The 24,765-nt window shown below is 54.0% G+C and overlaps 1 protein-coding gene across 1 annotated transcript; it reads right to left on the bottom strand.

Moving 5' to 3' along the window:
• Nucleotides 1–558: 558 nt before the first annotated feature.
• Nucleotides 559–24,719, bottom strand: PSMB4 (proteasome 20S subunit beta 4). The gene is made up of 7 exons (XM_063946679.1): nt 24,538–24,719; nt 14,613–14,819; nt 10,171–10,317; nt 1,124–1,205; nt 927–1,043; nt 759–847; nt 559–675 (listed from the first exon to the last, which is right to left on the bottom strand). The coding sequence occupies exons 1-7, from the start codon at nt 24,702–24,704 to the stop codon at nt 663–665; spliced, it is 822 nt and encodes a 273-aa protein (XP_063802749.1). The 5' UTR covers nt 24,705–24,719; the 3' UTR covers nt 559–662.
• Nucleotides 24,720–24,765: the final 46 nt, after the last annotated feature.

Here is a 24,765-nt window from a genome sequence, read left to right as displayed (position 1 = left end):
ATGCATATACGTGGACAAATTTGTTGCTACGCTTACAATTCATTGCTCCTGCGAAGTGATGAAAGGGAAAGCTACTGGCTCATGTATACCCGAATGCCTTTGCTGAGTCAAAACTGAAAACAAAACACTGTTGATACTCCAAAATGGCCTAGACAGATTAGAAGAGATAAGTAACAACTGATTCTAGTGATACTTCAAAGTAATTGCTTTCTTGAATTGACATTACACATCTTTAATCTTCTAATTAGTCATTCAGCCTATTTAAATGGATAGAAGTAGTAACTATGTTTGGTATCATCGTGTGCACCACACTGAACATGGACCAGAGAAAGTAACTGGGAGAGTGGTCTGTGGAGATCAGAAAGAAATCCACAGACAAGCATGTTACAGGTAAAGGCTATATTATCCAAGCAACTTGATGTACCTGTGCTGCAAATATTAAGTACAAAGTCATTGGGACTGTAGCCAAACTCCCTGGAGGTGGCCACAACAGGAGAAAAATATATTATTTATTATACGCCTAAGCAACGACTAACATTTGAGTAAACAGACGTCATCTTTAATCAAGAACACGTTCAGATTTATTATTCAATATACAAAACAGATGAATGGGAAACGACGGGAAAATGCGCAGGAGTGGAAGCGTGCTGGTCTGCCGTCGCTTACTCGAATCCGCTGCAAAACAAAAGACAGAGCAGGATTACAGGATGCACCCTGGTGGGATTAGACAGGGAGACTGGACAGACTGTCGCTCTAACCTGATAAGATGAGCGATCTCCCAGTTGGTGTCAGAGGATATTGGTTCTTCAATTTCCACTCCGCTCTCTGTGATGGTGGCGATTTCATACTGCGAGATGGGGAAACAGGTGTTACCCAGGTGTTGTACAGGACTAATGTGTACCAGGCACCAAGTGCAGCCGACTTACTCTGTTATAGGAGCGGGCGTCTCTGTAATACAGCACCTTCATGCAGCGTTTTATCAGCTGGCGTGCCTCTTCCAGCGTCAGACTGGGCTTATTCTCTATCACTTCCCGCATCAGCGGCTGCAGCACAAGAACAGCAGCGTTACCTCAGGCCTGTAAGCCCTACAACTCTACACAGGCAGAACGTTTCTTATACATACCTGTGCCAGGTAAGCACCAAAGCCCGTGGCGATTGTCGGAGCCTCATAAGCCACGCCCAGTTTATCCACATAACCCAGGAAGCTGTGAGAGCAAATACAAGGTATCAGTCATTTCGCCATTAACTCATCAGCCCCTCCAGCTAATGCTCCATTATATACATAGCAAGAAAATAGACACATTCCTCCTCAGCCTAGGAGCCTGCGGGTGCAGCACTGACACCATTATATACATAGAGAATAGACACTCCTCAGCCTAGGGCTGGAGCAGCACTGCCTGCACCACAGCCTGCGGGTACAGCACTGACACATCATCATTATATACATAGAGAACAGATGCACTCCTCAGCCTAGGAGCCTGCGGGTGCAGCACTGACATTATATACATAGAGAATAGGCACACTCCTCCTCAGCCTAGGAGCCTGCGGGTGCAGCACTGACATTATATACATAGAGAATAGACACACTCCTCCTCAGCCTAGGTGCCTGCGGGTGCAGCACTGACATTATATACATAGAGAATAGACACACTCCTCCTCAGCCTAGGAGCCTGCGGGTGCAGCACTGACATTATATACATAGAGAATAGACACTCCTCCTCAGCCTAGGAGCCTGCGGGTGCAGCACTGACATTATATACATAGAGAATAGACACACTCCTCCTCAGCCTAGGAGCCTGCGGGTGCAGCACTGACATTATATACATAGAGAATAGACACACTACTCCTCAGCCTAGGTGCCTGCGGGTGCAGCACTGACATTATATACATAGAGAATAGACACACTCCTCCTCAGCCTAGGTGCCTGCGGGTGCAGCACTGACATTATATACATAGAGAATAGACACTCCTCCTCAGCCTAGGAGCCTGCGGGTGCAGCACTGACATTATATACATAGAGAATAGACACACTCCTCCTCAGCCTAGGAGCCTGCGGGTGCAGCACTGACATTATATACATAGAGAATAGACACACTCCTCCTCAGCCTAGGAGCCTGCGGGTGCAGCACTGACACCATTATATACATAGAGAATAGACACACTCCTCCTCAGCCTAGGAGCCTGCGGGTGCAGCACTGACATTATATACATAGAGAATAGACACACTCCTCCTCAGCCTAGGAGCCTGCGGGTGCAGCACTGACATTATATACATAGAGAATAGACACACTCCTCCTCAGCCTAGGTGCCTGCGGGTGCAGCACTGACACCATTATATACATAGAGAATAGACACACTCCTCCTCAGCCTAGGTGCCTGCGGGTGCAGCACTGACATTATATACATAGAGAATAGACACACTCCTCCACAGCCTAGGAGCCTGCGGGTACAGCACTGACATTATATACATAGAGAATAGACACACTCCTCCTCAGCCTAGGTGCCTGCGGGTGCAGCACTGACATTATATACATAGAGAATAGACACACTCCTCCTCAGCCTAGGAGCCTGCGGGTGCAGCACTGACATTATATACATAGAGAATAGACACACTCCTCCTCAGCCTAGGTGCCTGCGGGTGCAGCACTGACATTATATACATAGAGAATAGACACACTCCTCCACAGCCTAGGAGCCTGCGGGTACAGCACTGACATTATATACATAGAGAATAGACACACTCCTCCTCAGCCTAGGTGCCTGCGGGTGCAGCACTGACATTATATACATAGAGAATAGACACACTCCTCCTCAGCCTAGGAGCCTGCGGGTGCAGCACTGACATTATATACATAGAGAATAGACACACTCCTCCTCAGCCTAGGAGCCTGCGGGTACAGCACTGACATTATATACATAGAGAATAGACACACTCCTCCTCAGCCTAGGAGCCTGCGGGTACAGCACTGACATTATATACATAGAGAATAGACACACTCCTCCTCAGCCTAGGAGCCTGCGGGTGCAGCACTGACACCATTATATACATAGAGAATAGACACACTCCTCCTCAGCCTAGGAGCCTGCGGGTACAGCACTGACATTATATACATAGAGAATAGACACACTCCTCCTCAGCCTAGGAGCCTGCGGGTGCAGCACTGACATTATATACATAGAGAATAGACACACTCCTCCTCAGCCTAGGAGCCTGCGGGTGCAGCACTGACATTATATACATAGAGAATAGACACACTCCTCCTCAGCCTAGGAGCCTGCGGTTGCAGCACTGACACCATTATATACATAGAGAATAGACACACTCCTCCTCAGCCTAGGAGCCTGCGGGTGCAGCACTGACATTATATACATAGAGAATAGACACACTCCTCCTCAGCCTAGGTGCCTGCGGGTGCAGCACTGACATTATATACATAGAGAACAGATGCACTCCTCAGCCTAGGAGCCTGCGGGTGCAGCACTGACATTATATACATAGAGAATAGACACACTCCTCCTCAGCCTAGGAGCCTGCGGGTACAGCACTGACATTATATACATAGAGAATAGACACACTCCTCCTCAGCCTAGGAGCCTGCGGGTGCAGCACTGACATTATATACATAGAGAATAGACACACTCCTCCTCAGCCTAGGAGCCTGCGGGTACAGCACACTCCTCCTCAGCCTAGGAGCCTGCGGGTACAGCACTGACACATCATCATTATATACACAGAGAACAGATGCACTCCTCCTCAGCCTAGGGCTGGAGCAGCACTGCCTGCACCACAGCCTGCGGGTACAGCACTGATACATCATCATTATATACATAGAGCACGGACAGGCACACTGCTTTCCTTCTTCCTATATGGATATTTATTGTACAACGCTTGTGGGCAGTACATTCAGGTTACAGTGAGATAAACCCCAGTCAGCCTGTAAACTCTAGTCCGAGGGAAAGCAAGACAAACCTGTCAGACACAAGTACTAAAGGCCAGGATTGAAGGATATCCATGTTTCAGCACAGATGATTTCATGAAAGAAATGTCTGAAGTGTTAAGTAACATGCACAATCATGGATATCCTTAAATCCTGGACTGTAAAGCATCTTGGTTTCCAAATGAAGAAGCATTAATCCTGCAATGATGTCTCTGAAGTGAATGGCACGCAAATCTCTTTCTATACCACTAGGTGGCAGCATTGCCCCTTCACCAACCAGTGACAAGATCCGTCAGATGCAACTCAGCCCAACAGACGTTCTGTACCTGGTAACCAGTGCATGGCGCCCTGATTGCATGACAGAGGAGGGCGCCATCATACCGGGGACATATAAACACCCGCAGAGGCCCCAGAGATGAGGCTCATCTCTCCACAGAGAGGAGGGACTCACACTAAACGCCGGTCCCTATGAGCCGCCACCATTCCTATGCAGACCTGAGGAAGGGGCATATTCACCCCAGGCATCACCACCACATGAGACAGAAAATAAGATTTTACTTACCGATAAATCTATTTCTCATAGTCCGTAGTGGATGCTGGGACTCCGTCAGGACCAAGGGGATTAGCGGCTCCGCAGGAGACAGGGCACAAAAATAAAAGCTTTAGGACTAGGTGGTGTGCACTGGCTCCTCCCCCCATGACCCTCCTCCAAGCCTCAGTTAGGATACTGTGCCCGGACGAGCGTACACAATAAGGAAGGATTTTGAATCCCGGGTAAGACTCATACCAGCCACACCAATCACACCGTACAACTTGTGATCTGAACCCAGTTAACAGTATGACAAACGTAGGAGCCTCTGAACAGACGGCTCACAACAATAACAACCCGATTTTTTTGTAACAATAACTATGTACAAGTATTGCAGACAATCCGCACTTGGGATGGGCGCCCAGCATCCACTACGGACTACGAGAAATAGATTTATCGGTAAGTAAAATCTTATTTTCTCTGACGTCCTAGTGGATGCTGGGACTCCGTCAGGACCATGGGGATTATACCAAACCTCCCAAACGGGCGGGAGAGTGCGGATGACTCTGCAGCACCGAATGAGAGAACTCCAGGTCCTCTTTAGCCAGGGTATCAAATTTGTAGAATTTTACAAACGTGTTCTCCCCCGACCACGTAGCTGCTCGGCAGAGTTGTAATGCCGAGACCCCTCGGGCAGCCGCCCAAGATGAGCCCACCTTCCTTGTGGAATGGGCCTTGATAGATTTAGGCTGTGGCAGGCCTGCCACAGAATGTGCAAGTTGAATTGTGCTACAAATCCAACGAGCAATCGTCTGCTTAGAAGCAGGAGCACCCAGCTTGTTGGGTGCATACAGTATAAACAGCGAGTCAGATTTTCTGACTCCAGCCGTCCTTGAAATATATATTTTCAATGCCCTGACAACGTCCAGCAACTTGGAATCCTCCAAATCGCTAGTAGCCGCAGGCACCACAATAGGCTGGTTCAGGTGAAACGCTGAAACCACCTTAGGCAGAAACTGAGGACGCGTCCGCAGTTCTGCCCTGTCCGAATGGAAAATCAGATATTGGCTTTTATACGATAAAGCCGCCAATTCTGAAACTCTCCTGGCTGAAGCCAGGGCCAGTAGCATGGTTACTTTCCATGTAAGATATTTCAAATCCACCGATTTGAGTGGCTCAAACCAATGGGATTTGAGAAAATCCAAAACTACATTAAGATCCCACGGTGCCACTGGGGGCACAACCGGGGGCTGTATATGTAGTACTCCTTTTACAAAAGTCTGGACTTCAGGAACTGAAGCCAATTCTTTCTGGAAGAAAATCGACAGGGCCGAAATTTGAACCTTAATGGACCCTAATTTGAGGCCCATAGACAATCCTGTTTGCAGGAAATGTAGGAATCGACCCAGTTGAAATTCCTCCGTGGGGGCCTTCCTGGCCTCACACCACGCAACATATTTTCTCCAAATGCGGTGATAATGTTGTGCAGTCACCTCCTTCCTGGCTTTTACCAGGGTAGGGATGACCTCTTCCGGAATGCCTTTTTCCCTTAGAATTCGGCGTTCAACCACCATGCCGTCAAACGCAGCCGCGGTAAGTCTTGGAATAGACACGGCCCCTGCTGAAGCAGGTCCCGTCTTAGAGGTAGAGGCCACGGATCTTCCGTGAGCATCTCCTGAAGTTCCGGGTACCAAGTTCTTCTTGGCCAATCCGGAGCCACGAGTATCGTTCTTACTCCCCTTTGCCGTATAATTCTCAGTACTTTTGGTATGAGAGACAGAGGAGGAAACACATACACTGACTGGAACACCCACGGTGTTACCAGAGCGTCCACAGCTATTGCCTGAGGGTCTCTTGACCTGGCGCAATACCTGTCCAGTTTTTTGTTGAGGCGAGACGCCATCATATCCACCTTTGGTTTTTCCCAACGGTTCACAATCATGTGGAAGACTTCTGGATGAAGTCCCCACTCTCCCGGGTGTAGATCGTGTCTGCTGAGGAAGTCTGCTTCCCAGTTGTCCACTCCCGGAATGAACACTGCTGACAGTGCTATCACATGATCTTCCGCCCAGCGAAGAATCCTTGCAGCTTCTGCCATTGCCCTCCTGCTTCTTGTGCCGCCCTGTCTGTTTACGTGGGCGACTGCCGTGATGTTGTCCGACTGGATCAACACCGGCTGACCCTGAAGCAGGGGTTTTGCCAGGCTTAGAGCATTGTAAATCGCTCTTAGCTCCAGTATATTTATGTGAAGAGACATCTCAAGGCTTGACCACACTCCCTGGAAGTTTCTTCCCTGTGTGACCGCTCCCCAGCCTCTCAGACTGGCATCCGTGGTCACCAGGACCCAGTCCTGTATGCCGAATCTGCGGCCCTCTAACAGATGAGCACTCTGCAACCACCACAGAAGAGACACCCTTGTCCGTGGAGACAAAGTTATCCGCTGATGCATCTGCAGATGCGATCCGGACCATTTGTCCAGCAGATCCCACTGAAAAGTTCGTGCGTGGAATCTGCCGAATGGAATCGCTTCGTAAGAAGCCACCATTTTTCCCAGGACTCTTGTGCATTGATGCACAGACACTTTTCCTGGTTTTAGGAGGTTCCTGACAAGTTCGGATAACTCCCTGGCTTTCTCCTCCGGAAGAAACACCTTTTTCTGAACCGTGTCCAGAATCATTCCCAGGAACAGCAGACGTGTCGTCGGGGTCAATTGAGATTTTGGAAAATTCAGAATCCACCCGTGCTGTTGCAGCATTACTTGGGTTAGTGCTACTACGTCCCCCAGCTGTTCTCTGGACCTTGCCCTTATCAGGAGATCGTCCAAGTAAGGGATAATTAATACTCCTTTTCTTCGCAGAAGAAACATAATTTCGGCCATTACCTTGGTAAAGACCCGAGGTGCCGTGGACAATCCAAACGGCAGCGTCTGAAACTGATAATGACAGTTTTGCACCACGAACCTGAGGTACCCTTGATGTGAAGGGCAAATTGGGACATGCAGGTAAGCATCCTTGATGTCCAGGGACACCATAAAGTCCCCTTCTTCCAGATTCGCTATCACTGCTCTGAGTGACTCCATCTTGAACTTGAATTTTTGTATGTACAGGTTCAAAGATTTCAGATTTAGAATAGGTCTTACCGAGCCGTCCGGCTTCGGTACCACAAATAGTGTGGAATAATACCCCTTTCCCTGTTGTAGGAGGGGTACCTTGACTATCACCTGCTGAGAATACAGCTTGTGAATGGCTTCCAATACCGTCGCCCTGTCTGAGGGAGACGTTGGCAGAGCAGACTGTAGGAACCGGCGAGGGGGAGACTTCTCGAATTCCAACCTGTAACCCTGAGATACTACCTGCAGGATCCAGGGGTCCACCTGTGAGTGAGCCCACTGTGCGCTGAAATTCTTGAGTCGACCCCCCACCGCCCCTGAGTCCGCTTGTAAAGCCCCAACGTCATGCTGAGGGCTTTGCAGAAGCCGGGGAGGGCTTCTGCTCCTGGGAGGGAGCTGCTTGGTGCACTCTCTTACCCTTTCCTTTGCCTCGGGGCAGATATGACTGTCCTTTTGCCCGCTTGTTCTTATAGGAACGAAAGGACTGCGGCTGAAAAGACGGTGTCTTTTTCTGTTGGGAGGGGACCTGAGGTAAAAAGGTGGATTTCCCGGCTGTTGCCGTGGCCACCAAATCCGATAGACCGACCCCAAATAATTCCTCCCCTTTATACGGCAATACTTCCATATGCCGTTTGGAATCCGCATCACCTGACCACTGTCGCGTCCATAAACTTCTTCTGGCAGATATGGACATCGCACTTACTCTCGATTCCAGAGTGCAAATATCCCTCTGAGCATCTCGCATATAAAGAAAAGCATCCTTTAATTACTCTATAGTCAATAAAATACTGTCCCTATCCAGGGTATCAATATTTTCAGTCAGGGAATCCGACCAAACCACCCCAGGACTGCACATCCATGCAGAGGCGATGGCTGGTCGCAGTATAACACCAGTATGAGTGTATATACTTTTCAGGGTAGTTTCCAGCCTCCTATCAGCTGGATCCTTGAGGGCGGCCGTTTCAGGAGACGGTAACGCCACTTGTTTTGATAAGCGTGTGAGTGCCTTATCCACCCTAGGGGGTGTTTCCCAGCGCGCCCTAACCTCTGGCGGGAAAGGATATAATGCCAATAACTTCTTTGAAATTAGCAGTTTTCTATCGGGGTTAACCCACGCTTCATCACACACTTCATTCAATTCCTCTGATTCAGGAAAAACTACAGGTAGTTTTTTCAGACCCCACATAATACCCCTTTTTGTGGTACTTGCAGTATCAGAGATATGCAAAGCCTCCTTCATTGCCGTGATCATATAACGTGTGGCCCTACTGGAAAATACGTTTGTTTTGTCGACCGACTGAGGTAAAGGGCGTTTTACAGCCCCTGACGGTGTCTGAGACGCCTGGACAGGTACTAACTGGTTTGCCGGCCGTCTCATGTCGTCAACTGATTTTTGTAACGTGCTGACATTATCACGTAATTCCATAAACAAAGCCACCCATTCCGGTGTCGACTCCCTAGGGGGTGACATCACCATTACCGGCAATTGCTCCGCCTCCACACCAACATCGTCCTCATACATGTCGACACACACGTACCGACACACAGCAGACACACAGGGAATGCTCTTATCGAAGACAGGACCCCACTAGCCCTTTGGGGAGACAGAGGGAGAGTTTGCCAGCACACACCCAAGCGCTATAAATATATAGGAACAACCCTACAGAAGTGTTGTTTCCTTTATAGCAGCTTAATATATCAATATTGCCAAAAAAGTGCCCCCCCTCTCTGTTTTTTTACCCTGTTTCTGTAGTGCAGTGCAGGGGAGAGTCCTGGGAGCCTTCCTCGCAGCGGAGCTGTGCAGGAAAATGGCGCTGTGTGCTGAGGAGATAGGCCCCGCCCCCTATTTCGGCGGGCTCTTCTCCCGGTGTTTGTGAGACCTGGCAGGGGTTAAATACATCCATATAGCCCCAGGGGCTATATGTGATGTATTTTTAGCCAGAACAAGGTATATTACATTGCTGCCCAGGGCGCCCCCCCCCAGCGCCCTGCACCCTCAGTGACCGCTGGTGTGAAGTGTGCTGACAACAATGGCGCACAGCTGCAGTGCTGTGCGCTACCTCATGAAGACTGAAAAGTCTTCTGCCGCCGGTTTCTGGACCTCTTCACTTTTCGGCATCTGCAAGGGGGTCGGCGGCGCGGCTCCGGGACCGGACTCCATGGCTGGGCCTGTGTTCGATCCCTCTGGAGCTAATGGTGTCCAGTAGCCTAAGAAGCCAATCCATCCTGCACGCAGGTGAGTTCACTTCTTCTCCCCTAAGTCCCTCGTTGCAGTGAGCCTGTTGCCAGCAGGACTCACTGAAAATAAAAAACCTAAAAACTTTTTCTAAGCAGCTCTTTAGGAGAGCCACCTAGATTGCACCCTGCTCGGACGGGCACAAAAACCTAACTGAGGCTTGGAGGAGGGTCATAGGGGGAGGAGCCAGTGCACACCACCTGATCCTAAAGCTTTTACTTTTGTGCCCTGTCTCCTGCGGAGCCGCTATTCCCCATGGTCCTGACGGAGTCCCAGCATCCACTAGGACGTCAGAGAAATAAAGGAGAGACAATGAGCAGGCACTGGCTCCAGCAGAGCTCGGAGAGCGGAGACCCACCTCTCGCCATTGTAGAATCCCCCGAGTATGACAGTGTTCCATAGCGGGTTCATCTTACTCCTCCGGTTGTACATCACTCTGGTCAGCCAGGAATGAATGGCCTTAGGGCTGTAATTATGACCATCTCCCACCAGCTCTTCATCAATCCTGCAACACAAACATGGGAAATCACTAGTGTCTCTCATCCTACCCCAAGGACCTCCAGGGTCACCCCACCCCACGCGGCCTGCGCTGCACTGTGACACCACACCATACGGCCTGCGCTGCACTGTGACACCACACCATAAGGCCTGCGCTGCACTGTGACACCACACCATACGGCCTGCGCTGCACTGTGACACCACACCATACGGCCTGCGCTGCACTGTGACACCACACCATACGGCCTGCGCTGCACTGTGACACCACACCAGACGGCCTGCGCTGCACTGTGACACCACACCAGACGGCCTGCTCTGCACTGTGACACCACACCATACGGCCTGCGCTGCAGTGTGACACCACACCATACGGCCTGCGCTGCAGTGTGACACCACACCATACGGCCTGCGCTGCAGTGTGACACCACACCATACGGCCTGCGCTGCAGTGTGACACCACAACATACGGCCTGCGCTGCACTGTGACACCACACCATACGGCCTGCGCTGCACTGTGACACCACACCATACGGCCTGCGCTGCAGTGTGACACCACACCATACGGCCTGCGCTGCAGTGTGACACCACACCGTACGGCCTGCGCTGCACTGTGACACCACACCGTACGGCCTGCGCTGCACTGTGACACCACACCATACGGCCTGCGCTGCACTGTGACACCACACCATACGGCCTGCGCTGCACTGTGACACCACACCATACGGCCTGCGCTGCACTGTGACACCACACCATACGGCCTGCGCTGCAGTGTGACACCACACCATACGGCCTGCGCTGCACTGTGACACCACACGGCCTGCGCTGCAGTGTGACACCACACCATACGGCCTGCGCTGCAGTGTGACACCACACCATACGGCCTGCGCTGCAGTGTGACACCACACCATACGGCCTGCGCTGCACTGTGACACCACACCATACGGCCTGCGCTGCACTGTGACACCACACCATACGGCCTGCGCTGCACTGTGACACCACACCATACGGCCTGCGCTGCAGTGTGACACCACACCATACGGCCTGCGCTGCAGTGTGACACCACACCATACGGCCTGCGCTGCACTGTGACACCACACCATACGGCCTGCGCTGCAGTGTGACACCACACCATACGGCCTGCGCTGCAGTGTGACACCACACCATACGGCCTGCGCTGCAGTGTGACACCACACCATACGGCCTGCGCTGCACTGTGACACCACACCATACGGCCTGCGCTGCACTGTGACACCACACCATACGGCCTGCGCTGCACTGTGACACCACACCATACGGCCTGCGCTGCAGTGTGACACCACACCATACGGCCTGCGCTGCAGTGTGACACCACACCATACGGCCTGCGCTGCACTGTGACACCACACCATACGGCCTGCGCTGCAGTGTGACACCACACCATACGGCCTGCGCTGCAGTGTGACACCACACCATACGGCCTGCGCTGCAGTGTGACACCACACCATACGGCCTGCGCTGCAGTGTGACACCACACCCTACGGCCTGCGCTGCACTGTGACACCACACCCTACGGCCTGCGCTGCACTGTGACACCACACCATACGGCCTGCGCTGCACTGTGACACCACACCATACGGCCTGCGCTGCACTGTGACACCACACCATACGGCCTGCGCTGCAGTGTGACACCACACCATACGGCCTGCGCTGCACTGTGACACCACACCATACGGCCTGCGCTGCAGTGTGACACCACACCATACGGCCTGCGCTGCAGTGTGACACCACACCCTACGGCCTGCGCTGCACTGTGACACCACACCCTACGGCCTGCGCTGCACTGTGACACCACACCATACGGCCTGCGCTGCACTGTGACACCACACCATACGGCCTGCGCTGCAGTGTGACACCACACCATACGGCCTGCGCTGCAGTGTGACACCACACGGCCTGCGCTGCACTGTGACACCACACGGCCTGCGCTGCACTGTGACACCACACGGCCTGCGCTGCACTGTGACACCACACCATACGGCCTGCGCTGCAGTGTGACACCACAACATACGGCCTGCGCTGCACTGTGATACCACACCATACGGCCTGCGCTGTACTGTGACACCACACCATACGGCCTGCGCTGCACTGTGACACCACACCATACGGCCTGCGCTGCACTGTGACACCACACCATACGGCCTGCGCTGCACTGTGACACACCATACGGCCTGCGCTGCACTGTGACACCACACCATACGGCCTGCGCTGCACTGTGACACCACACCATACGGCCTGCGCTGCACTGTGACACCACAACATACGGCCTGCGCTGCAGTGTGACACCACAACATACGGCCTGCGCTGCACTGTGACACCACACCATACGGCCTGCGCTGCACTGTGACACCACACCATACGGCCTGCGCTGCAGTGTGACACCACAACATACGGCCTGCGCTGCACTGTGACACCACACCATACGGCCTGCGCTGCACTGTGACACCACACCATACGGCCTGCGCTGCAGTGTGACACCACAACATACGGCCTGCGCTGCACTGTGATACCACACCATACGGCCTGCGCTGCACTGTGACACCACACCATACGGCCTGCGCTGCACTGTGACACCACACCATACGGCCTGCGCTGCACTGTGACACCACACCATACGGCCTGCGCTGCACTGTGACACCACACCATACGGCCTGCGCTGCACTGTGACACCACACCATACGGCCTGCGCTGCACTGTGACACCACACCATACGGCCTGCGCTGCACTGTGACACCACAACATACGGCCTGCGCTGCAGTGTGACACCACAACATACGGCCTGCGCTGCACTGTGACACCACACCATACGGCCTGCGCTGCACTGTGACACCACACCATACGGCCTGCGCTGCACTGTGACACCACACCATACGGCCTGCACTGCACTGTGACACCACACCATACGGCCTGCGCTGCAGTGTGACACCACACCATACGGCCTGCACTGCAGTGTGACACTACACCATACGGCCTGCGCTGCACTGTGACACCACACCATACGGCCTGCACTGCAGTGTGACACTACACCATACGGCCTGCGCTGCACTGTGACACCACACCATACGGCCTGCGCTGCACTGTGACACCACACCATACGGCCTGCACTGCACTGTGACACCACACCATACGGCCTGCACTGCAGTGTGACACTACACCATACGGCCTGCGCTGCACTGTGACACCACACCATACGGCCTGCACTGCAGTGTGACACTACACCATACGGCCTGCGCTGCACTGTGACACCACACCATACGGCCTGCGCTGCACTGTGACACCACACCATACGGCCTGCGCTGCACTGTGACACCACACCATACGGCCTGTGCTGCACTGTGACACCACACGGTGGACAGGATTGGTAAGTGTGAGACACTCATCACAACAGCCCAATTAATTTGTGAACCACAGCTGACATTTGCCCATTGTTAATAGATAAAATGCAAATAGTTTTGTTAGTACCTGTAAGTTGCGCTATACACCCACAAGGGGGGGGGGGCTACATTTACCTTTCTCAGTCTCCTAGAGAAACTCATTGTAGCGACCCCAGCCCTCCTGCGGCACCTGACTCACCCTGGGGAGTCTCTTACTTTCTCCCTGACTCGCTGCGGGTCACCCACATCAGGAGCTAAGGTGCTGCCCCCCTCCCCCCAGCATCATCCCATTAGTCTTATCTAATGGCCTTTGCGGTGCGTCTCTTGTAGACGAGGATGTTCTAACTGTCCCATATCTGGATAATATCCTGATGAAGGGTCAATTGTAAGGACAGGTGATGCGTAACACCCACACGGCATCTCCCACTACTAATTCCTACATGCTGCAACACTGTATTCCCTCTCAGTACACCCGCGCCTCCTCACTACAATCAGCCTATTATCCTGATCCTGGAGTCTGGACCTGGTACCGTGTGAAACAGGCTGCTCCGGCACCCAGAGACTGTAATCAGACTACCTGAGAGGGGTGCTGTCTCTTTAAGGCGGTCCTCTGACGGCCGAGAGACCTTCCTCAGTCCCAGTGTGAATCCAGTCTACAAATGCCCTGGAAGTCAGAGCTCCTGGCTACTGCAGCCTCCGTCACCGTTCACCGTCCTCGGGTCACTAGGGACCCATCTCACCACCCTAACCACTTTCCTGTAAGCGAGCGTACACAGATGTGACACAGAAGACGTTCAATGCATTCCCAGGCACACCCTACAGAGGGCACCCCGTGCCGCACACCCCGTCCTAGTGACACAGCTACTCCCGTACCCAGCGCTGCAACACTTACACCATCTGGTCAATGACCTGCTTCAGGTACTGATAGTCTGCAAAGTCACCCGATGCCCCCAACATGGTGTTCGAATTAACCTTCATAATCCTGGAGATGTTCCGGAACCTGGCCAGAGACCCATAGGAGCCCAGCATGTCCGCTGCTATGATCACTCCCCCATCAAACTTTACACCAAGCACAGAGGTTCCTGTCACCATAGGGTTCCTGTAAGGGAAAAGGACATCACGTGACATCTGATATACAGACACTACCCACTCAGTGTTACCAGCCTGTACCCACGGGACAGGAGGAGAGGCTGGGGGCAACACGCGGGGACAGGAGGAGAGGCTGGGGGCAACATGAGGTTCTGGGGGCAACACGCGGGGACACGAGGTGCTGGGGACAAGTATAAGAGGCTGGGGGCAACACGCGGGGACAGGAGGAGAGGCTGGGGGCAACACGCGGGGACAGGAGGAGAGGCTGGGGGCAACACGCGGGGACAGGAGGAGAGGCTGGGGGCAACACGCGGGGACAGGAGGAGAGGCTGGGGGCAACACGCGGGGACAGGAGGAGAGGCTGGGGACAACACGCGGGGACAGGAGGAGAGGCTGGGGACAACACGCGGGGACAGGAGGAGAGGCTGGGGGCAACACGCGGGGACAGGAGGAGAGGCTGGGGGCAACACGCGGGGACAGGAGGAGAGGCTGGGGGCAACACGCGGGGACAGGAGGAGAGGCTGGGGGCAAGTATAAGAGGAGGGGGTAACACGCGGGGCCAGGAGGGGAGGCCTGGGGGTAATACATGGGGCCCGGAGGGGAGGCTGGGGGTAATACATGGGGCCAGGAGGAGAGGCTGGGGGTAATACATGGGGCCAGGAGGAGAGGCTGGGGGTAATACATGGGGCCAGGAGGAGAGGCTGGGGGTAATACATGGGGCCAGGAGGAGAGACTGGGTAATACATGGGGACAGGAGGGGGAGGCTGGGGGTAATACATGGGAACAGGAGGGGAGGCTGGGTAACACATGGTGACAGGAAGGGGTGCTAGGGGTAATACATGGGGATAGGAGGGGGAGCTGGGGGTAATATCAGGATTTTGGTACTTACCGATAAATCCCTTTCTCCGATTCCACAGGGGCCACTGGAGCGTAGTTACAATGGGAATAGTAGGCAGTAATTGGGAGCTGGCACTTTAAACAAAATTCTAACCCTGTGGCTAGCTCCTCCTCTACTATCTCCCCTCCAAGCCAGTCTACGTAAAACTGTGCCCAAGGAGAGCTGTAATAGAGAAACCTATAAGGTAGAGGAGGTTATTGACGTCTACTGAACCAGGATAACCCAAACTAACCCTGGAATCGAAGCTAATAATAATAATAAACAGGTTAACCTGAACTCAACAAACGGTCATTAATTGAACCGCAGACCGTTAAACAAAAAACAACAAGGAAGAACAGCGCTGGGCGGGCGTCCAGTGGCCCCTGTGGAATCGGAGAAAGGGATTTATCGGTAAGTACCAAAATCCTGATTTCTCCTTCATCCACTAGGGGCCACTGGAGCGTAGTTACAATGGGGACGTCCCAGAGCTCCCAGAACGGGTGGGAGAGCGCTGAGAATCCTGTAGAACCGCTCGGCCAAAGTGAGATGCAGAGGCCGCAAAAGTGTCAAACTTGTAGAATCTGACAAACGTATGACGGCCGGACCAAGTAGCCGCCCGACATAAAGTAGTCATAGAGACCCCCCGGGCAGCCGCCCAAGAAGGTCCCACAGAGCGTGTGGAGTGTGCTGAAATAGAAGATGGAGGTTCCCGAGAAGCCGCCAAATAAGCTTGTCTGATGGTCAGTCGAATCCATCGAGACAAGGTCTGCTTAGATGCCGGCCAACCACGGCGGGCAGCGTCGTACAGCACAAATAAGGAATCAGACTTCCGAATAGCCGAAGTCCTATCCACATAGATCTTGAGCGCTCTTACCACGTCCAATGATCTTACATCCGGAGAGTCCCCTGAGAGGGCCGGTACAACAAGCGGCTGATTGATGTGAAAATCAGACACCACTTTTGGTAGGAAGGACATACGAGTACGAAGCTCGGCCCTATCCGCATGAAACACCAGGTAAGGAGACCTGCAAGAGAGAGCCCCCAGTTCCGACACCCGTCTAGCTGAAGCCAGCGCCAGGAGCAGAACCACCTTCCAGGTGAGATATTTTATCTCTACCGATTCCAGGGGCTCAAACAATGAAGACTGCAGAAAGGACAGGACCAGACTGAGGTCCCATGGCGCTGTCGGAGGACGGAAGGGAGGCTGTATTCGAAGAATCCCTTGAAAGAAGGTCTGAACCTCAGGCAGCAAGGCTAACCGTTTCTGGAAGTAAACCGAAAGAGCAGAGACCTGCACTTTTAGTGTTCCTAGTCTTAGGCCTGCTGAAAAACCCGCCTGCAAAAAACGGAGAAGACGGGCTAAGCTATACACGGAAGGAGAGTACTGTCGACGTTCACACCATGCTACATAAGCCTTCCAAATGCGGTAGTAGTGAGAAGATGTAACCGACTTTCTAGCCCGAAGCATAGTAGGTATAACTGTACGAGGAATCCCCTTCCTTGTCAAGATGGCTTTCTCAACAGCCACGCCGTCAAACGTAGCCTGCGTAAGTCAGGATAACAAAAGGGGCCCTGTTGTAGAAGGTCGTCTCGTAGTGGTAGGGTCCAAGGCTCGGCCACCGACAACTGATGTAGAGCGGAGTACCAAACCCTGCGCGGCCAATCTGGAGCCACTAGGAGAACCAGAGCGTCTTCTCTCTTGATGCGTTGCAGAACCTTTGGCAACAGCGGAAACGGAGGAAAGAGGTAAACGAACTGGAAATTCCAAGGGGCCGTGAGAGCATCCACGCCCGCCGCCGCCGGGTCCCTCGTCCGAGAGTAGTAAAGAGGCAACTGATGGTTCAGGCGGGACGCCATGAGGTCGATCTGTGGTCTTCCCCACCGGCGGACCAGTTGCCAAAACACCTGGGGATGTAGTGACCATTCTCCCGGGTGCATGTCCTGCCGACTTAGATAGTCGGCTTCCCAATTGTCCACTCCCGGAATGAATATTGCCGAGAAGGACAGAGCATACTTCTCCGCCCAGAGAAGGATGTTGGTGACTTCCCTCATCGCTGCTCGGCTGCGAGTGCCGCCCTGACGGTTGATGTATGCTACCGTCGTGGCGTTGTCGGACTGAACTCTGACCGCTCGACCTTGCAGGAGGTGATGTGCCTGCAGCAGGGCGTTGTACACTGCCCTTAGTTCGAGGATGTTTATGTGGAGAGCGGATTCGTGGATTGACCAGCGCCCCTGAAACTGATGTCCCAGGGTCACTGCTCCCCAGCCTCGCAGACTGGCGTCCGTGGTGAGGAGAGTCCAATCCCATATGCCGAACCGTCTTCCTTCCAACAGATGGGTCGACTGGAGCCACCAGAGCAGCGATGACCGTGCTTTTGGAGATAGCGTCACCCGCTGATGAAGGAACAGATGAGATCCTGACCATTGATTTAGAAGACATAGCTGAAACGGTCGAGAGTGGAAGCGACCGTACGGAAGAGCCTCGAACGCCGCTACCATCTTTCCCAGCAGGCGAATGCACAGATATACAGACACCCGACGGTGCTGAAGGACCAGTCTTACCAGTGTCTGCAGAGAAAGTATCTTGTCCCGCGGAAGGAAAACCCTCTGATGGACTGTGTCGAGAATCATTCCCAGAAACAACAGCCGTTGTGCGGGGCATAAGTGAGACTTCGGGAAATTCAGGACCCACCCGTGTCGGATCAGAAAGTCCTGTGTCATCTGGATATTCTGAAGTAACCGTTCTGCTGTGTTTGCTTTTATTAGCAGATCGTCCAGATAGGGGACAATTGTCACACCCTGCTTCCGAAGTAGGGCCATCATGACCGCCATGATCTTTGTGAACACTCTGGGGGCAGAAGAGAGACCGAAAGGAAGGGCCTGGAACTGTAAATGAGTGTCCTGTATTGCGAACCGGAGAAAGGCCTGGTGAGGAGGCCAAATGGGAACATGTAAGTATGCGTCCTTGATGTCTAAGGATGCCAGAAACTCGTCCTTTTCCAACCCCGCAATAACAGACTGGAGAGACTCCATCTTGAACACCTTCAAATACGGATTGAGATCTTTCAAGTTCAGGATTGGTCTGACTGAGCCGTCCGGCTTCGGTACTAGAAACAGGCTTGAGTAATAGCCCTGTTTTCGATGATGCGAGGGAACAGGGATCACTACCCTTGCAGACAGAAGCTTCTGGACCGCGGTTTGTAAGGCAACTCCCCGGTTGTCGGAAACTGGCAAACCCGTGGTAAAGAACCGCTGGGGTGGTTGTTCCTGAAAAACGAGCTTGTAACCGCAAGTGATGAGATCCCGGACCCAAGCATCTGGGCAGGACTGTATCCAGACCTCCTTGAAATCCCATAAACGAGCTCCCACCCTGTGATCTCCCAGGTGGGAGGGAGGCCCGTCATGCGGTGGCAGTGCCAGAAGACTTAACGTCTGACTGGGTTGAGGCTGCGGAACCTCTACCCCTGCCGCCGCCTCTACCTCTATGGCCACGGAAGGTAGAAGCTCCACCCCTGGCCTGTCCTCGAAACCTGGAAGGGGCACGAAAGGATCGAAAAGAGGGACCCCTATATGGTCTGCGAGCGGCTGGGGCAGTAGAAGGAAGATAAGCCAACTTACCCCCCGTTACCGTAGAGATCCAGGCATCCAGATCCTTGCCAAACAGAAACTCACCCGTAAAGGGTAACGCCTCTGCCGCCCTTTTGGATTCTGTATCCGCATGCCAATTTCGGAGCCATAACGTTCTGCGGGCCGCAATTGTTAAAGCGGAAATTCTAGCTCCAAGAACACCTATGTCCTTGGACGCTTCGCAAAGATAAAGGGCTGATTCACGGATGTGCTCCGCCAAGTCTATCAATTGATCCGCCGGTAATTCGTCACGAATTCCAGAGGACAATTGTTCCGCCCAAGCTTCGATCGCCTTGTTGACCCAACAACCTACCTGTGCCGGGCGCTGCAAAACCCCTGCCGCAGAGTAAATATTCTTTAAGGTAGACTCCAACTTCCTATCTGGCGCCTCCTTAAGTGAAGTTGCCCCCGGAACAGGCAGGACCGTCTTTTTGGACAGATGAGACACCGAAGGATCCACGATCGGAGAGTTCTCATAGCGCGTTCTGCTACCTGCGGGAAAAGGATAGGAAGACAACAATTTTCTTGATACCTGAAATCTCGCGTCTGGATGCTTCCAGGCTGTTGTTATAAGCGCATCCAGCTCCTCCGAAACTGGAAAAGTCACCGGCAGGTATTGGTCTGTGCCAAACCTTGAAGGGCGTAAGGTGTCTTCCGTCTCCTCCACCTGTAACACTGAGCGAATAGCAGTAATAAGAGCCTCTATACCCTGTGCTACTGGTTCAGAGTCCCCATATACCTGATCGTCCACAGTATCCTGGATATCCACATCTTGTATATCCTGTACATCTACGTCCGCCTCATCTAATTGAGGCATATCATCGTCAAAGTCCTGTAACACCGAGGCTAGCAATCTCTTTTTTGCAGCCTGTTGGGGGGGGACTAAAGGACGGGGCTTGGGAAGGTATTAAAAGTCCTTCCACTGACTTTGCCAATGAGACTGCCCATGCAGGTTCTGGCACCGGTACCGGGACAAGCTGTCGGAACTGGGCCGCCTCTCTATCTTTCCGAGAGGCTTTAAGTTCCCCAGTCAGCAGGGACATCACCTCTGTGAGTTGTGTCGTCCATGTCGGGGCGCTCTGGGGTTCTGAGGAGGGCTGGGCTGATTGCTGTGACTCCTCACCTAAAACCTGACCCTGCTTTTGAGCTGCCTTGGAGCCTTTAGTGGCCATGGCAGCACATAAACTTGATACCCTTCCCCCACAGGAAACGGCTATAGGCAGAATGGGAGGGATGGGAGGGAAGCAGGGAAAAGAACTCAGCCACAGCAGCCGATCTGTCCTGCATGATACTGTGTGCAGTGACAGGCTGCAATAAACAAATCCTGTACCTGCAGTGCCCCCCTTCCCCACTGTAACTCTCTTGCTGTGGTCGCGTGGCCTCCGTCCCGCGCTGCTGAAGAACGGGTCCCCGGCGCGCTGTACTTCCGGGCGCGCAGAGCGGGATTAAGCCCCGCCCCCCTCCTTGACGGCGCCAAATTTAAACATGCAATGTGCGCTTATGTCGGATCCCTGTAGCGGCTCTGTGAGCCGCGCTGCCAGGGATCCGAGCAGTGAGGAGAGCGGGCGGCTGGCGGGCGGGCGGCTGTGAGTGCGGCACAGTGCTTTTTTTTTTTTTTTTAAATAAAAATGAATACAAATAATAATAATCCGAGGAGGGGGGAGGGGGGGGGGGAGGACTGTTAGTGCTGTAAGGGTGTAAGTCACTGTCTGTAGTCACCAGTATAAAATTAATTTCTTCAGAAACCCCCCTGCCACCCCTTCAGTCTGGGTGGGGGGTATGCACACACTCACCTTTCAGTGGTGGAGGGTGGCCCCGACACACGCCGCGGTGTCCGGCCGCAGATACTCACCGCTGCCGTGCTGCCGGAATCTTCTGCTGGATGGAGTGGCCGCGACACGCGCCGCACGCAGCGGTGTCCGCCAACTCAGGAGAGCTCAGTGTCTCCCTCAGCCGGGGCCCATCCCGAGCCGCACGCAGCTGCGATGGGACCCTGCCGGCAGCTCCCGCGGTGCAGACTGGCAGAGCTGCCAATCTGTGAGTGTAAGTGAGAAAATATAAAATAATAAAGAAAAAATAAAAATTTCTTCAGCTAAACCCAAGTGAACCAGCTCCCTCGGGCACTAAACTAAGACTGGGTTGGTGGGGAGATAGTAGGGGAGGAGCTAGCCACAGGGTTAGAATTTTGTTTAAAGTGCCAGCTCCCAATTACTGCCTACTATTCCCATTGTAACTACGCTCCAGTGGCCCCTAGTGGATGAAGGAGAAACATGGAGACAGAAGGAGAGGCTGGGGTTAATACATAGAGACAGAAGGAGAGGCTGGGGTTAATACATGGAGACAGAAGGGGAGGCTGGGGGTAATACATGGGGATAGGAGTAGAGGCTGGGGGTAATACATGGGGATAGGAGGAGAGGCTGGGGGTAATACACGGGGATAGGAGGAGAGGCTGGGGGTAATACATGGGGACAGGATGGGAGGCTGGGGGCAATACATGGGGACAGGATGGGAGGCTGGGGGTAATACATGGGGACAGGATGGGAGGCTGGGGGTAATACATGGGGACAGGATGGGAGGCTGGGGGTAATACATGGGGACAGGATGGGAGGCTGGGGGCAATACATGGGGACAGGATGGGAGGCTGGGGGTAATACATGGGGACAGGATGGGAGGCTGGGGGTAATACATGGGGACAGGATGGGAGGCTGGGGGTAATACATGGGGACAGGATGGGAGGCTGGGGGTAATACATGGGGATAGGAGGAGAGGCTGGGGGTAATACATGGGGACAGGATGGGAGGCTGGGGGTAATACATGGGGACAGGATTGGAGGCTGGGGGTAATACATGGGGACAGGATGGGAGGCTGGGGGTAATACATGGGGACAGGATGGGAGGCTGGGGGTAATACATGGGGATAGGAGGAGAGGCTGGGGGTAATACATGGGGATAGGAGGGGAGGCTGGGGGTAATACATGGGGATAGGAGGGGAGGCTGGGGGTAATACATGGGGATAGGAGGGGGAGCTGGGGGTAATACATGGGGACAGGATGGGAGACTGGGAGTAATACATGGGGACAGGAGAAGGCTGGGGGTAATACATGGGGACAGGAGGAGAGGCTGGGGGTAATACATGGGGATAGGAGGAGAGGCTGGGGGTAATACATGGGGATAGGAGGGGGAGCTGGGGGTAATACATGGGGATAGGAGGGGGAGCTGGGGGTAATACATGGGGATAGGAGGAGAGGCTGGGGGTAATACATGGGGATAGGAGGGGGAGCTGGGGGTAATACATGGGGATAGGAGGGGGAGCTGGGGGTAATACATGGGGACAGGAGGAGAGGCTGGGGGTAATACATGGGGACAGGAGGAGAGGCTGGGGGTAATACATGGGGACAGGAGGGGGAGCTGGGGGTAATATATGGGGACAGGAGGGGGAGCTGGGGGTAATACACGGGGATAGGAGGGGGAGCTGGGGGTAATACACGGGGATAGGAGGGGGAGGCTGGGGGTAATACATGGGGATAGGAGGGGGAGGCTGGGGGTAATACATGGGGATAGGAGGGGGAGCTGGGGGTAATACATGGGGACAGGAGGGGGAGCTGGGGGTAATACATGGGGATAGGAGGGGGAGCTGGGGGTAATACATGGGGATAGGAGGGGGAGCTGGGGGCAATACATGGGGATAGGAGGGGGAGGCTGGGGGTAATACATGGGGATAGGAGGGGGAGCTGGGGGTAATACATGGGGATAGGAGGGGGAGCTGGGGGTAATACATGGAGATAGGAGGGGGAGGCTGGGGGTAATACATGGGGACAGGAGGGGAGGCTTGGGGTAATACATGGGGACAGGAGGGGAGGCTTGGGGTAATACATGGGGACAGGAGGGGGAGCTGGTGGTAATACATGGGGACAGGAGGAGAGGCTGGTGGTAATACATGGGGACAGGAGGAGAGGCTGGGGGTAATACATGGGGACAGGAGGGGGAGCTGGGGGTAATACATGGGGATAGAAGGAGAGGCTGGGGGTAATACATGGGGACAGCAGGGGGGGGGCTGGGGGTAATACATGGGGACAGGAGGGGGAGCTGGGGGTAATACATGGGGACAGGAGGAGAGGCTGGAGGTAATACATGGGGACAGGAGGGGGAGCTGGGGGTAATACATGGGGATAGGAGTAGAGGCTGGGGGTAATACACGGTGATAGGAGGAGAGGCTGGGGGTAATACACGGGGATAGGAGGAGAGACTGGGGGTAATACACGGGGACAGGATGGGAGGCTGGGGGTAATACATGGGGACAGGATGGGAGGCTGGGGGTAATACATGGGGACAGGAGGGGGGGATGGGGGTAATACATGAGGACAGGAGGAGAGGCTGGAGGTAATACATGGGGACAGGAGGGGAGGCTGGGGGTAATACATGGGGACAGGAGGAGAGGCTGGGGGTAATACATGGGGATAGGAGGAGAGGCTGGGGGTAATACATGGGGATAGGAGGAGAGGCTGGGGGTAATACATGGGGATAGGAGGAGAGGCTGGGGGTAATACATGGGGATAGGAGGAGAGGCTGGGGGTAATACATGGGGATAGGAGGAGAGGCTGGGGGTAATACATGGGGATAGGAGGAGAGGCTGGGGGTAATACATGGGGATAGGAGGAGAGGCTGGGGGTAATACATGGGGATAGGAGGAGAGGCTGGGGGTAATACATGGGGATAGGAGGAGAGGCTAGGGGTAATACATGGGGATAGGATGAGAGGCTGGGGGTAAAACATGGGGATAGGAGGAGAGGCTGGGGGTAATACATGGGGACAGGAGGAGAGGCTGGGGGTAATACATGGGGACAGCAGGGGGGGGCTGGGGGTAATACATGGGGACAGGAGGGGAGGCTGGGGGAGCTGGGGGTAATACATGGGGACAGGAGGAGAGGCTGGAGGTAATACATGGGGACAGGAGGGGGAGCTGGGGGTAATACATGGGGATAGGAGGGGGAGCTGGGGTAGATATAGGAGGCACTGGGGTAATATGAGGCGGGGTAATTGGGGTATGAGGAAAATGAAAGTGAAAGCATCGGCAGAGGATGACAGTGCAGGAATTGGAGGGCAGATTAGGAATAGGGGTGTATGCTGCCTGCCTCATGCTGCGCCCCCATACCCTGCCCGCAGTAAGAGTGTGAGCTCCCGGGGCCCGATCCCCTATACACCCCATACAGGGGCCCCGCACTTACAGCGTGTGTCTGTGTGGCCCCTGGCCGGGGAAGGAGTGCAGCTCTCCCGGTGCCGGGCCCCCGGGGAACATCCTCATCTCACTGCCCATCATCATCCTGCCCGAGCAACAATGACACTGCGCTGCCTGCAGCCGGAACCCGCGCACCGGCACTTCCGCCGCCGCCATCTTGTGACTGGCACAGGGAGGCGTGTACGTATCGTCTCCCTCCGAATTCCGCCCAGCGGTG

The sequence above is a fragment of the Pseudophryne corroboree genome, chromosome 12 (genome assembly GCF_028390025.1).
Source record: "Pseudophryne corroboree isolate aPseCor3 chromosome 12, aPseCor3.hap2, whole genome shotgun sequence".
In the NCBI taxonomy this organism is placed as follows: domain Eukaryota; kingdom Metazoa; phylum Chordata; class Amphibia; order Anura; family Myobatrachidae; genus Pseudophryne; species Pseudophryne corroboree.
This window is presented reverse-complemented; position numbering and strand designations above follow the sequence as displayed.